General features: G+C 32.1%; 2 protein-coding genes across 2 annotated transcripts; both read right to left on the bottom strand.

Moving 5' to 3' along the window:
• Nucleotides 1-1273: 1273 nt before the first annotated feature.
• LOC125847819 (carbonic anhydrase, chloroplastic) lies at nucleotides 1274-4762 on the bottom strand. Its single transcript, XM_049527523.1, has 9 exons — nucleotides 4320-4762; nucleotides 3174-3235; nucleotides 2768-2911; nucleotides 2616-2664; nucleotides 2416-2532; nucleotides 2168-2307; nucleotides 1966-2071; nucleotides 1719-1877; nucleotides 1274-1464 (listed from the first exon to the last, which is right to left on the bottom strand). Exons 1-9 carry the CDS (start codon nucleotides 4497-4499, stop codon nucleotides 1423-1425), a joined length of 999 nt encoding a protein of 332 aa, XP_049383480.1. The 5' UTR covers nucleotides 4500-4762; the 3' UTR covers nucleotides 1274-1422.
• Nucleotides 4763-12096: 7334 nt separating this feature from the next.
• Nucleotides 12097-13126, bottom strand: LOC125849265 (uncharacterized). The gene has a single exon (XM_049529315.1). The coding sequence runs from the start codon at nucleotides 13003-13005 to the stop codon at nucleotides 12175-12177; it is 831 nt and encodes a 276-aa protein (XP_049385272.1). The 5' UTR covers nucleotides 13006-13126; the 3' UTR covers nucleotides 12097-12174.
• Between the last annotated feature and the right edge of the window lie 1119 nt (nucleotides 13127-14245).

Raw genomic sequence — 14245 nt, forward strand, 5'->3', positions numbered from 1 at the left:
TCAGTTGATTTGGAGGGTGGTTATCCACACGGATGACCCGAAATCGATCCCCCTTCAATGCCTTCTGAGTCGAGTCTGTCGCATAGGGCTTGCCTAGTGCGGTTTACATCCCCTGTGTGATTTGCAGGCTATTACAATAGTGGGGGGTTTACCTAGTGCACACAAAGTGCTCACCCGAAGGGCAGAGACTGTGACAGAGATTATAGCGACTGCGGATTATCCTAGGGTTCCAAAAAAAAATAAAAAAATAGAGCGGCTCATATTAGTGAAAAATTCAAAATAATCTTAGTATATCTTAATTATTAAAATTACTAGCTAATTGGACCTATTTTATAAATTTTAGATTCCCCAAAATGCATTTCTAATCTTCTCTGTCTTTAGCCTTAAGTGGAGCCAAGTAACGAATGGATGTAAAAGTTTTTCGGCTATCTTTGGTTAATAAAAAAGTACGGCCGGTCGACAGTTAAAAAACAGAGCCGATTTGGCTATTTGTCTTCTTTTCCTAGAAATTTCCAAATCCAACTACTTTTTACATTGCATTTTTCAATTTTTATTTTAAATATATGGATAGTCAATTTATATTATTATTGACGTTAAATTTACAGGGCAACAAAACACTAGTGCAGATGTCATAGCCCATTTGACATTTTGATCATTTGTACTTTTTCAGCAATTCATACAACTGAAGGTTGTAGTCATGAATCATTTTGAATATCTCAGATAATGTAAAAGTCTGTTTGAATTGACTTATTTTTTGTGTTTTTAGGTTAAAATAAACATTCAAACACTTATTTTAAGCCAAAATGCTTATAAGTCCATTCAAACAGGCTCTACGACTTCATATCAGAACTGTCATTAATATGCCATGATGACGCAGTACCAAAGAGAGATTAAACTCCTTGTTTATTTTTGGTGCTATGGCTTGTTTTAGTAGCGTCGACCGATGCCAGCTCTTTCATTTACTAGACTACATATTTTTGTGAAGTTTACTTCAAATCCTTCTTTTCGTCTTTTCTTGGCATTTTTAAAAAGAGCAACTTTCACATATAACAAACATAAAAATCATATTTGTATGTTAAAATTATAATTTGCATAATCTTTTAAAAATCCATTAGCCTCATCAAATTCGAACTTCTTTATTTTAGAGTCAATCCAAAATATCTGGTTAAGAGTGAAAGATTAACTTTTGTTTGCAAACAAAGACACATTTTCCGCTTTGTGATGGATTGTTTTCTGATACTAATAAATGATGGAAGCATCATGGAAGTTAAACTAGAGTGAAAAAAAACTTGTATAATTGTAGGCGAAAGGAGTGTTCGTAGATTATTATTATGGCCAATTTTTGGTCTACATGAGCAAGAATTGGTTCAGATAACAGATTAAATCTGGGAATCCTCTTGTTGCTGGACGATCTCTTTGTCTCTACATGAGCTTCCAGTGCAGTATACTGGCCACATCTTTTACCTACCAAAGCCCACCACAAACGTATTTATACCTTGCTACAACTTTTCAAACCAAAAGTACTCTCCATTTTATTTATTTCAGAAATATAAAAACGAGTGCCTCTTCCATATTTGATTGATACATACATAATACATACAAACAACATACACAGTTGATTTTGCGAAGGAATTACATAAGCAAAGCAAAAGTAGTGTCAGGCGAAAAAAAAGGAAGGAAATTGTGAGGGCCAAATGGTAATTGAATTAAGTTCATACGGAAAGAGCAGGAGAAAGACCGAACTCAAGTCCCCACAGCTCAAATCCTCCCTTCACGAAATCATAGTGACCTCCCTTCAATGCCAATGTTTTCTTCACCAATCCTTCTCTCACGAATGGATACGTAAGCAGATTTCCAAGTGAAACGTTCACAGCTTCCTGCAACATTTTTCATCATCGTCAAATTATAAAATGCTGCTGTTTAATTACTCTAATTGATATTCGAAAAGTTAAATTTGAATTTTACCTTCTCACAAGCTGTGCATTGATGTGGAAAGTCTTTATCTCCGTGATCGGCGAGAACCTTGGCCTTGGCAGGTAAACCAATTTTCACCCAATCCTCAATAAAGGCACTGCATTATTAGATATCGATTATTAATCAATAATCTATTAACGATAAGTGTTTTGAATGAATATATAATTGTAGAAATGGTTAAAGAGTGACGTACGTTGATTCACTACCATCTTCAGGTAGAGACATGAGACCTTTGATACCTCCACAAGCACTGTGGCCAATGACAACGATGTTCTCCACCTTAAGATGAAGAACAGCGTACTCAATGGCTGCTCCCACTCCAGAGTATCTCTCCTGTTCAAATTCAATCCCATCTTTATTTTTAAAAATTCAATTCCAAAGCCAAATTATCGACTCGTATATACTTTGGATTAAAGCATAATTGATTGATTTGTTACTGACCTTGTCATAAGCAGGGACCATGTTGGCGATGTTACGAACCATGAATGCCTCACCGGGTTGGAAGTTGAGGACATGGGATGGGCACACTCGTGAGTCAGAGCACGCGAAAACCATGAACTGTTACATATTATGGGCATCAGAAACCGTACGAATCAAGGCGTACAATAAAATTAGATAACAAATTAACAAGGAATTTGTACCTTAGGGCTCTGGCCCTTTGCTAGTTCACCGTATAAGGCTGGGTTTGTACTGTTGGTACATTAATAGAAAAGAAGAAAAATTATCAGACACTAATGTTATAACATCAAATATGCAGAAATTTTAATTTGAAGAAAGTGATGAATTTGCTTACTCATATTTCTCAGTCTTGAAATGAATAAAGCCAGCTTTCATGTGCTCAACAGGGTCGAAGGCCTTGCTTCCATCTGCTGATTTCAATTCAGCAGTAATCTGGTCAACTCTTGCTGCAGCAACTGGTCCAAGTTCTGCTTTCTCGCTGTAATTGCATAAAATAATTTAGACCATTATTATTATTATTGAAGCGATATTTCAGGTAGAAAAAAAGACTTGTGATTTGAGCACATCGCACTAAACACTTTTATCTGGAGAATTGAAACCTATTAACATGTTCGGAAGTTTTGCAAATTTAAACATTTTTTTGTGTACGTATCTAATGTATGCATATTTTTTGGGGCCCAGTTGATCAAGAAAAAAGAAGTATTGTGATTTAGAGGGTAGAGTCGTAGAGAGAGTACAACCTGAGGAGTTTCTCCAGTGCAGCAATGGCCTGATCATAGGATTCTTTTGCCATTTCTTCTCTCTGCAAGTTCTAATTCTCATTAGCATTTTGGAAGACGTATATATAATATATAAGTTAATGTTTGACCATAGATTTTAAAAATTTATCTTTAAATATCTGTTGACCATATATTTTTTAAAAAAATTAGACTAGTTATTAGGAGAAATTTCACTTTCGCTTTTAAGTTGAAATAAAATGCAAGTAAGTTTGGTTATAGCAAGTAGTAACCACATTATAAAGTGATGGAGATGTCAAAAGAAGACGTGAAATAATTAATACAATGGAGTATTAAGAAGGTCGGTTATCTTCGATTCAGGTGGATACCAAAACTAGAAATTAAGACAAACACAACGTAATAAATAGATACCATCCTACAAACTTATGGTAGACTGGTAGTTATCACTTTTAGGATGGGCACATACGAGGATACCCATTGGATTATTGAATTTGTCTAAAAAGTAATAATTTTTTTTTAAAATTAAAATGGAAAGCGAAAACATTATCCACAGAATTCACAAACGACCCTACGTATTTAATTTTCATTTTGCCAGAACCTATACATAATTGCCACCTCTATTTTGGTTCATTTTCAAGTTTAATATGTTATTTCCTCCTCCTCAAAATAAGTGTCATCTTAGAATTTCAAATTAAAAATTAGTATGTTTTTTTCCAACTATACTCTTATATTAAAAAATTAGTGCTCAATTCTCAAGAAATATCGGAGTAATAAATAAGAGTAACTGAGTAAATTATCATTTTTTTAATGAGTGTGAAACAAATTAAAATAAGTAACACTTTTTTTAGGCCGGAAAGAATATGGTTTATATCATGGAGTATACGCAATAGACGTGTACAATTAAGAGCGACATCAATTCACCTAACTTCAGGAGATTCATGGCCAAAAATAACAACACTAATTATTTAGAGTAGCTAGAAACTAAAGTTTAGAACCATGCCAATATAGAATTTTCACGTGAATTAGCATGCATGGACACATAAGTCGTTACAAATACGATAAAACAAAAAAAAAAAAAAAAAGGTAACGTCAAATGTAAATAACTTGTTATAATAGGTTAAAATACACTTATATAAGTTAAATTCGTACCACAATGGGGTTGATGATGGGAGTAGGAGCAGCAAAGACGGGCTCGTTTCTGATGAGACTTGGAATAGAAGGAGAAGAAGAGTTGCCAAGCCTTGCGAAGGCAACGGGACGAGTAGGTTTCTTAAGGGAAGCTTGAGCAGGGGAGATAGTAAGGCAATTGTTAATGGAAGCAGTTGACATTTCTCAATGAGCTTCCTTTAGCTTTTGCTTGCCCTTTATACTACTTTGTTACTCACTAGTAATAGTATAGCTAGTGGATGGGTCCTTGATTATTGTTGCTTAGGACTCTTACATATAACCAATTCAATAGACAATGTTGAAAGTGATGGCTAAGCAAATGAGAGCTTCAATCCATTGTAGATGAGGTTTGTACGTTGGAGATTCAATGTTGCATCTTACTTTTGCCTTAAAATCATATGGCTAAGAGGCCAAGAACCTTACATTTCAAGAAGCTAATTTATTTTTCTTTAGAAAAAATAAATCAAGGGATGTGAAGGAAAGAAATAGGATAATGGGCCAGGAAGAAGGGTACTGTCTTTTTTCAGAAAATTAAAATCTTTTTTTTTTTTTATGTATATGCAGTAGATGTCGTTGAATTTTCTTTGACTTCTTCGTTGTGTGTTTTACTTCTTATATTTGAATCGATTGAGTAAAAATTCTGACTTCACCGTTGAATAATGGGCAATGTTATTCTTTCTGTAGGGCAGTACAAATTATATTCCCACCTACATTTGCACTCTTTCTTTTATTTAGTTGTCGTGTGGTCATTTTCATAATTTGGACATGCATATGTAATGACCATTCGCCTCGCCAGAGTAACAATTATGGCCATTATCTCAATTTAGTTCCAAATTCATCAGATTTAGAGTCAGAATATTCTCTTGTAATTGCACATTTGCAGTATTTACTAATTTGGAAGTCAGAACGAAATTACTCCTCGTAGCAAAGCAATTATCCGCTTCGCACTGTGCTATCTATGTACCCAACGTTTGCCATGGGTACGATAACTATACTGATACACCAGACTTGCATCCTTCCCGATCGACCTCGATCTCCTACTTACTCAAAAGTTGTTGATCCTTTTTCATTGTATCCCTTCCAATATATCCAAGGATTAATTTGGAATAAACGTTACACAATTATATTAGAGGGATTAAATCTCTAAATACGTGTATGCATGGAAGATGATATTATGTACCTATTTGTGAATACAATATCCAAAGCAATTTTTTTGAATTCCTTCAATTAGCTTAACATTAATTTCTTTGAACAAATTACCAAATATCCCTTATCCGATCAATGCTTGCCACATGTCACGATTAGAAGTGGTGAAGTGACATGTGTCAATATTAAAAACAAAAATATATGACTACCTCAAATTCAAACGAAAAATCTACGTGCGGAAGAAGAAAAAAAAATGAATGGAGGATGGTAAATGAAAGATAAACGGAAAAGGTAGTGGATGAGAATAGATAAGGTCCTATCTTCAATCTAATGCTACTTGTGGTTGTACTTCAACATTTGCTTCACATTCTTTCAATTTTTATCTCCTTCAATTATCAAGTTGGTGGTCGAACTTTTTAGTTATTATCACTATGGACCATATGTGTTTCTGCTACAGTATGGCCTAATTCTCCTTATGTGGAGAATATAAATGAGTTTTGAATTAAAAAATATTTTTCGTCGGCATTGTAAAATTATTTACTCATTCAATGTATCCAACGAGTTACTCAATTATTTTTTAAAAGTTATCAGTTCATATCTACCGTAAAAAAAAGGGGGGGAGGGCGGCATAAAAATGTGGTTGGCTAATTTAAGCGATACTCCTATTGAGTGTATAAAATAGTGACTAGCAAAAAGAATTTGTTGCACAAGCATCAACTTTACTAATTAGATTACCCATATATTGCAAATGAGTGTCAGTTTATTTAGAATAAAGATATGATATTTCTCACCTTTGCATTAGGATAATGTTGATAGTCCCCATTGCCCTTTGTTGGCTTGTAAATTGATTTATATACCTGTTTGTCTCCCACAAGCTCCCTGCTGATCCTTTTAGATGATTTAGAACTTTGGCTAATTTGTGTGAGTTTCAACTATTACATCACATACTTGTTATCTCCTAAGAAATTTTGTCCACCAAAACATACACAATTACGAAGAAAGCACCTATATAGAGTAAAACCCAATTACACTCTCTCAGTATAGAGCGCAGAACATGATTTTTGGCATGATCTTACTCCCTACCCAATCGTTGTGGTGTATGTTTCCGAATCAATTGAATTGTAAGTTGCTATAGTTTTTACCAACTACTGTGGTCTGTGGAAATGAAAAAGAAACTATATCCTTCTGATTGCCCCAACTTTCCCAAATGACCCTCACCTGATGCTTCTCGATTTGAATTTTTCACATTGTTTCAATCATGTATATTTTGTTGAAAATATATACTATAATAATAATACACCTACCAAAATGAAAGCCTAGCAGATTGCAAGACTCATTGACCTATGCTTTCTGAGGGATGTCTGAGGCCATAGTCTTAAGGAATCCACAAAATTGGGAAAGGGTAGAGAGAATGATGCATGTTTCATTTAATTTAGGCAATGGATGGTAGAATGAAAATTCTGGATTTTTTGGCCCCTTTAAGTCCATGCAAATGTTCCTCAAACCTCTTTAGGCAATTTGAGAATGTCTATATCACTACTCATCGTTTCGACATATTAGGCACATAATTGCACATAGGTCAGATTGTCAAATTACACATCAAACCCTATACCAGAGGACCCCACCCCTTCTTTTCTATCGTAGTTACGAGTTTAAGTTATATATATCGTTGAAATTCTAATTGTTATATATAGTTAAGCAACCTTTCATAACTCGAAATGGAAAAGAATTTGACTGAAGAGAAGCTGAAAGAATGTTGTCATACTGTTGCCATATATTACAAGTGGAATGAATTTTGCAAAGGACAAAAATGTTCTACCTTTAAGTCGCTTTCTCATATCTGTATTTATAGTGTGGAATAAATAATTCTGTTAATTAACAAACAGAGGCGTCAGTAAAATTATTTACATGTGCAGGCATAATCTATCATATTTCACTTAACTACCTAAAAACTTGAAACTAATTCAACTGCTTGTTAGACCTTTAAATTAGCTCAATTCATACAGGTTTAAAATTGGAAAATAAATAGATGGGTCAAAATTCAATACCGCGAATTCATTTACATTTCTGCTACAACTAGCATGTACAATTTATCGTTAGACATTCAATTGCTTCGACTTGAATAAATCGAGGAGACCAAAAGGAATTTATAATAGTGTGCTTATAATTATAATAGTACTCTTTTTATTTATAAATTATACTAATTATATACTCTATAAAATATGTAATAAATTTTGGGCCCCTGAGTCGAGCCTATCTCAAGCTGCACATATATGGCCCGTCAATAATATTCAAAGGCTTCTATCATATATTTTGGCCCGTCAGCCCAATTTAATCATGTGTGTAAATTCAAATATACAAAACATATACACGATGTATGAATTAGATCCATGCCTTTTTTTGGGCTTGTGTAAGGATTTCCCTATTGGTTAGCGGGAGAAGGGGCAATTGACTTCCTCCCTTCATTCTTCTATTCAAGTGAGAGGAAAAAGACTTTTACCACATTAAACTTCTTACCTTTAGTGATTGCTAAGACTTTATCGCATCTAGGTTTTACATCAAACTATAATAATTCATATATCATGGTTAAATCATTTATTAACATGACAATACATATTAATTAATTACTTATTTAGTGATAAATGTGGGATGTGTAAGTAATTAATTATTACTCTCTTCAGTGCATTATAAGTGAAGTTTTGAGACTCTTTTATGGTTAAAATAAGGGAATTTTTCAAAGTTCAAGAGTATATTGTTATTATTATTTTCCCAAAATTTTCCTTTTTTAAATGAGGTTTTTTTTAAAGTGGTTTCATTTTCTAGAAGAGGTTTTTTTAAAGTGGTTTTCATTTTCTAGAAGATTAATTACATTGATTGTGAAGGAAAATATTGAAAAACCATCCTTTTATGTCCTTAAATATCTTTCTTAAGGAATATATCACACTCACGCCTCAATAATTCACTTATATTAGACTGATATAAATATCAAATTCAGGTAAAATCTTACATTTACTACCATAATTTAGTATGCAAAACAATCATTTTCAGTTACTTAAAGGCAAATGACAGTAGAAAAAGATAATTTTAGGCAGGAGGTGGTCTAAGTAGATTGCACAACCCAAAGGATATGGCAGATTTCATGGATCTTTTGACTAATTAATGAAAGCAGCATGTGAAGGACTTACTTTCCTTCACTACTTGTCAATATGACTATTACTTTAACACTACTACTACTATCCCACCTTTAATTTCTCTCCTCTTTTTATTAGATACATTACTACAATTCACCTTCTATACATCATTATCTTGTCATCTTGTAATTCTTCTATGGGATTTGCTGAGTTTTTTTTTCTTTTTTGCTCTTTAGCAATTAATTTATGTCTAGTGTGCCATAATAAAGGGAAAAATTATAAATTATTTTTAAAAAAAATTGAAATTTAGTAAGAATTAGATAAATTGAGTTATGACCTCTTTTTTGATTTATTTTAGTTTAAGTAACTTTTGAACAGATTAATAATTCGTTTATTAATTAATAACTAGGTTCGTTTGAAAACCTTCTCTCCTCTCCAAATTCAGCTCAATTCCCCATTTAACCTCTAGATTCAATTATATATGATTTTTTTTTCTTTTTATATAGTTGGAAATAGATTAATTTATGTTGGTGTTGTAGCTAACTATTTTTGGTTAGCTAGAACGTGCATAATTATTTATGTAATAGTAATTAAGTTGTGGAGAGAGGAGTGAAGCAAGCAACAAGTGGAAGATAAACTATTCAGGCGATTACCTCCCCCCCACCCCACCCCCCACCCCCACCCTATTAAATGGGGTAGGTCAAGGAAGCCGGAAAAGATAAAGTATGACGTAATGTGAATCGAATCCCACAAGCCACAACAGGTAAAGTGAAAGTTCTGGAGCTATTAAATTTGCGATATGAAACTATAATTTTTAATTATATTTAAATTAATATATATTTGGTCATATAATTTGAAATCTCCAAAAAAAAAAAAATAATACTATGATTAGAAATTCCAAATTATAATTTCACTTTTTGAATGTAAAACTGATCCATAAATTTAAATCTTGTTAAATAAGACTCATTATATTATAGGTGTATTTGAATAGTTGTTTTTATAGAATTATTTGTTTTTGAAAATTTGTAATCGTAAACATTTATGTATGAGAGAATCATGGAGTCATGTGATTTATCAGTACCGTGTCTTAGAACATCAACTCTGATAGCTTGTTTATGAATTATGATTTGTTCGTTTGGTAAGATTAGGTAAGAATTGAAGAAATTTTGATAGTTTTCAACTTTAAAAAATCTAAATTACATGTGCATACAAACTTTACCTTCATATCATTTAATTTCACATCGCATGTCCAGGTAAAATACGATTAGAAGGCTCATGTGCATTTCACTAATAAATAATTCATGTATTATCTCATTTATTCGATTACTCCATTAATTTAAAAAGAACGGCGTACAGTAGTTGTGTTTGAAAACTCCTTTAAACTAGAAAAATAATATTTTGCTCTTAGCTAGTGACTTGTTCTTATTAGCATACAATGTCCTGTTTTGATACTCAAATTTTAGGAAACTTTATTTTTCTTCAGTCAATAAATCGAGCAAGCTAATTTCCATTGCCAAACAACCAGCCAGAGAACTGGCTTTAGCCTCTGGGGATCATTGGGAATAAGTTATCCTGAGATTCATTATTTCAGAATAAGTTATTTCATCATATATATGGAATAACTTACCCTATTATTAAGGTCTAAATAGTTGAATAAATAATTTCAACACTACCTAATATCTCCAATCGAACTCAGAATAAAATAGTCCTCTATTTTATTGCTGAAATTGTCATATCTTATACTCCCTCCGTCCTATTTTATGTGAGGTAGTTTGACTCGACACAGAGTTTAAAAAAAAATGAAGACTTTTAAAACTTGTGGTCCAAAATGAATAATAGAAATTTGTGTGGCCGTAAATCATTTCATTAAGGGTAAAATAAACATTTTATAGTTAAATTATTACTTAATATAAAAATGTATCATTCTTTTTTAAACTTACTAAAAAGAAAAGTAGAGTTATTGGCTAAAATCATCCCTTAACTATGACTCAAATCTAATGTACATCCTTATATTATCTAAGTGAGCAAAAATATCTTTATACTATCTAAAAAATAACAAGAATCATCCTTCAATCTATTTTTGTTAAGAAACTGGTTGAACCAATAAAAAAAAATTTAATTTGGTCATGTCTTGCCACGACGAGTAGATCAAAGTTACCTAAAGAGAATAAGGATAAGGATAGGAAATGAATCTTTCATTATTGGAATTTAAATTTTGTGTGTTGTTAGTTCATATGTTTTTTGCGTCATCAAGTAAATTGACTTGCAACAATACATAAGTTTTAAAATATTTGTACAGTAGGTTCCGATGATTAGAAAGATTATGTAAAAAACAATCATTTTAAAAATATTACGTCCAACTATTTAGAGGTTTTTTTAATAAAATATTTAGGGCGTATGTACTATATATACAATGCAATTCGCATTTTATACAATGTACATAAATGCTGGAAATTTAGTGAAATTACATAGGCATTTAGTTATAAAAATTAAAAAATAATTATTGTTTTCGAAAATTTTGAAATTGAAGTAGTATTTGGCCATATTTTTACAAAGAATATTTAGAATTTCAATATATTTTGTCTGAATATGATTTAAACCCTCAATTTCTAAAAAAAATAAAAATCACTTAACTTGACTAGCTTAATCATGTGTATATATATTTATTCGACTTGACATATTTTTTGTTGGTAGCATGAGTTTCTTAAAAAAAATAGTCAGAAGGATGAATCTTGCAACTTTTTGGATAGTTCAAGGATGTTTTTTGTTCACTTACATAACACAAGGATGTACTCTAAGTTTAAGTCATACTTCAGGGATGATTTTAGCCGAAAACTCAAGAGAAGTAAGCCACATAAATTGGGACGAAGAAAATACCTCATAAGTCATACCAAATGAAACACTAATAAAAGCTGTGTTTCAGTTTTGGAATTGATAATTAAGGTTAGAAAATGAGTCATGATTATTAAATAATGATAATGAATAGTGTGGTTTTTTTTTGGCGCGGTTTTTGACTATTCGTGATTATACAATAAAGTCCCCCACGATCTCTCCTCGAGTCCCCAACTCTCACCAAGCAACTTAAATGCAACCAACAACAATCTATATGCCTATTTATTTACGCCAAAACACTTCTTTGGAAAAAGCTTTTTCTAGTTGTAGTTACTACATTTATTACTCATTCCGCTATCTAAAATAGTATAGTAATTTAAAAAAAAATAACTTACTAAAATATACTTCTAATTAAAGTTTTCATAAAGAATATGTTAGACAACAAAATACAAATAATATGATGGCAGGTAGGAATGAAGTGGAGCGTAGCGCACTTTAGGTCCTAAGCTAGAAAGTTCTCCTCTCCTCTCAATTTATTCATAAGCACACTAAACAAGCCTTATAAAAGACATTTTTGAGAAAATTCATCGCCAATCATCATCCGTATGAATAATCAGCATCAAAACAAATCAAGCCATAACAACTAAATTATTCAGGAATCGTCGCACATGTTCTTCATTTAAGATATTTACAAACACTTAATTAATTTACTAAAAAACGGAAGCTTGCTAAAAAGGAGGAAAAGTTCTACCAATATTGCTGGCATTTGCGAAAAAACCTACCAGATCTCGCCGGTATGGTAAATATGATTTCCGCCTATTCTTATCCATTTCCTTTGCCGCTTGGTTCCGTAAATAAACGTCCGTCATCGAAGATGCCTTGTTACCGCTGCTACTGTTGCCCTTTGCCTTCAATTTTCCGGCAACTTTAGACGCCTCTGCTGAGTCCTTTGCTTTGGACGTTTCATTTTTCAATCCTTTTTCCGGTGTCAGAAATACAAAACTGTCCTTACCGTCACTGTTGCTCCGGCGCATCAAATCTCGAATATTCCACCTCTTAAACGCCGATCCCGTTGAATTACTCTTCTTACATCTGCTCGGTGAAGGCTCGGTTATATTCGGCTTCCATACACAATACGTTCCCGGAGGTACACTCTCCAACTCATCGACCTCGGAGGATGATGACGACAGCGGTTCCCGTTCTTCTAAGAATAAATCCTTTAACGAAACTTGAACTGAACTATTGAGGTTTTCCGACGATTCACCGTTAAGACCTTCGCGATCTACGTCATAAGAAACGTCATTTAGTAACAGATCGCGGTTGAAAACGGGGTAAATAGGCTGGATTTGACGGTCGAAGGGGAATACGCCGACCGAATCCTCTGGATTTTCACATACCAAAGAGAATTCAAAATCCTCTTCTTCATCGGCACCGTCAACGTTCTCTTCTACCACCTCAGAATCACGTTTAATTTCATCGGAGATTTTTCCGGCAATCTCCGCCACTCTATTTGAAGAGTAGCTGCTAAAGCTAGGAGAGAAATATTCTTCTTCCTGCATGTGAGTAGTTGTAATTTCATAAACGCTCTGGTGCACGTTTATTGTCTCTGTAGGTTATGATCTTATTAATGGAGAGAGAATTATTTATGACAGGGAAGACGGACTGTTTCAGTTTCCAGCTGCGCTTCTAGGACCCGTTTGGTTGGAGGTATTAATCAAAATAGTCTATGGATTAAAATTTAATCCAATAAAAATATTGTTTGGTTACTTTATATAACCTAATTAATGGATTAGTTATATCTCGTACAAGGCCTTATTTTATTTCTAGAAAAAGAGAGGGATAACTAATTCAAGGTTTAACAATCCTTGAATAAGACTCCTAAATGACTAAATTATTCCCAAATCTTTTTTCCTAATTTTATTTTCTGTAATTTAATGCTCTTTTTTATTTATATGAGAATATTTATAAATATTCTTTTAAATTCTCCAAATTCATTCCATATAATTTGATGATTTCACAAATTAATATTTTTTTCTCCATGTTTGATTTGTTATATTGAGTTGGTTTTTTCGGATTTTTTTAAAATGTAGTTCGTCGATTGACCACTTGAACTATTTTTTAAAAAAATAAGCTTTGTGTATTGGAACAATTTAAGTAGCCTTAAATCTATGTTAAGTTTAAGTTTAATATACCGTGATATCAAGGATCTCTATGGTGACATATCACATCTCAAAATTTAATAATAATATTTTTAATATATTTTAGTATTTAATTTGACAAATTAAATGAAATATAAAATTTCATAATAACTCAAGGGTATAATAGGAAAGAATTTTTTTCTAGAATTTTAAACCAAACATAAGATTAAATGGAAAACATAAACCAAACGCTTGATAAAAACTAATCTCTGTATTACTAATCCATGCATTAGTAATCCCTGCATTATGCATTTTTGTACCAAACAACCCCTAATAGTATTTGTGCAAGTTGTAATGAGAGGTTTTTTTTTTCAAGAAATATTCATGTAGACACATAATTTTTTACCGAACTAAAATTTTACACCTTTTTAGAGCTTAAATATTTTTAAAATATAAATTGAATATTTTTGACTTTTATCTTATTTTAGTAAGTTTATTTTAAAAGATTTGAAAATAACAAAAAAATATGTTTTCATTTAATTTAGATTTAATCAATAAGCAAGTGTTTCTTAATTATATTTTTAGACTAGCTATTTGACTTTTCTTATATTTTATTAATTCAAAATAATTAATTAATATTTTTTATTATTATGATATATAT

This window comes from Solanum stenotomum, chromosome 12 (genome assembly GCF_019186545.1).
Source record: "Solanum stenotomum isolate F172 chromosome 12, ASM1918654v1, whole genome shotgun sequence".
Classification (NCBI taxonomy): Eukaryota; Viridiplantae; Streptophyta; class Magnoliopsida; order Solanales; family Solanaceae; genus Solanum; species Solanum stenotomum.

Coding starts and splice junctions, on each gene's coding strand:
- LOC125847819 (XM_049527523.1), bottom strand. CDS start 4,499: ATGTCAACTGCTTCCATTAACAATTGCCTTACTATCTCCCCTGCTCAA. Junction 2,665..2,767: donor TTCAAGACTGAGAAATATGA/GTAAGCAAATTC, acceptor ATGTACCAACAG/TACAAACCCAGCCTTATACG. Junction 2,308..2,415: donor TGGTCCCTGCTTATGACAAG/GTCAGTAACAAA, acceptor GAATTTGAACAG/GAGAGATACTCTGGAGTGGG.
- LOC125849265 (XM_049529315.1), bottom strand. CDS start 13,005: ATGCAGGAAGAAGAATATTTCTCTCCTAGCTTTAGCAGCTACTCTTCA.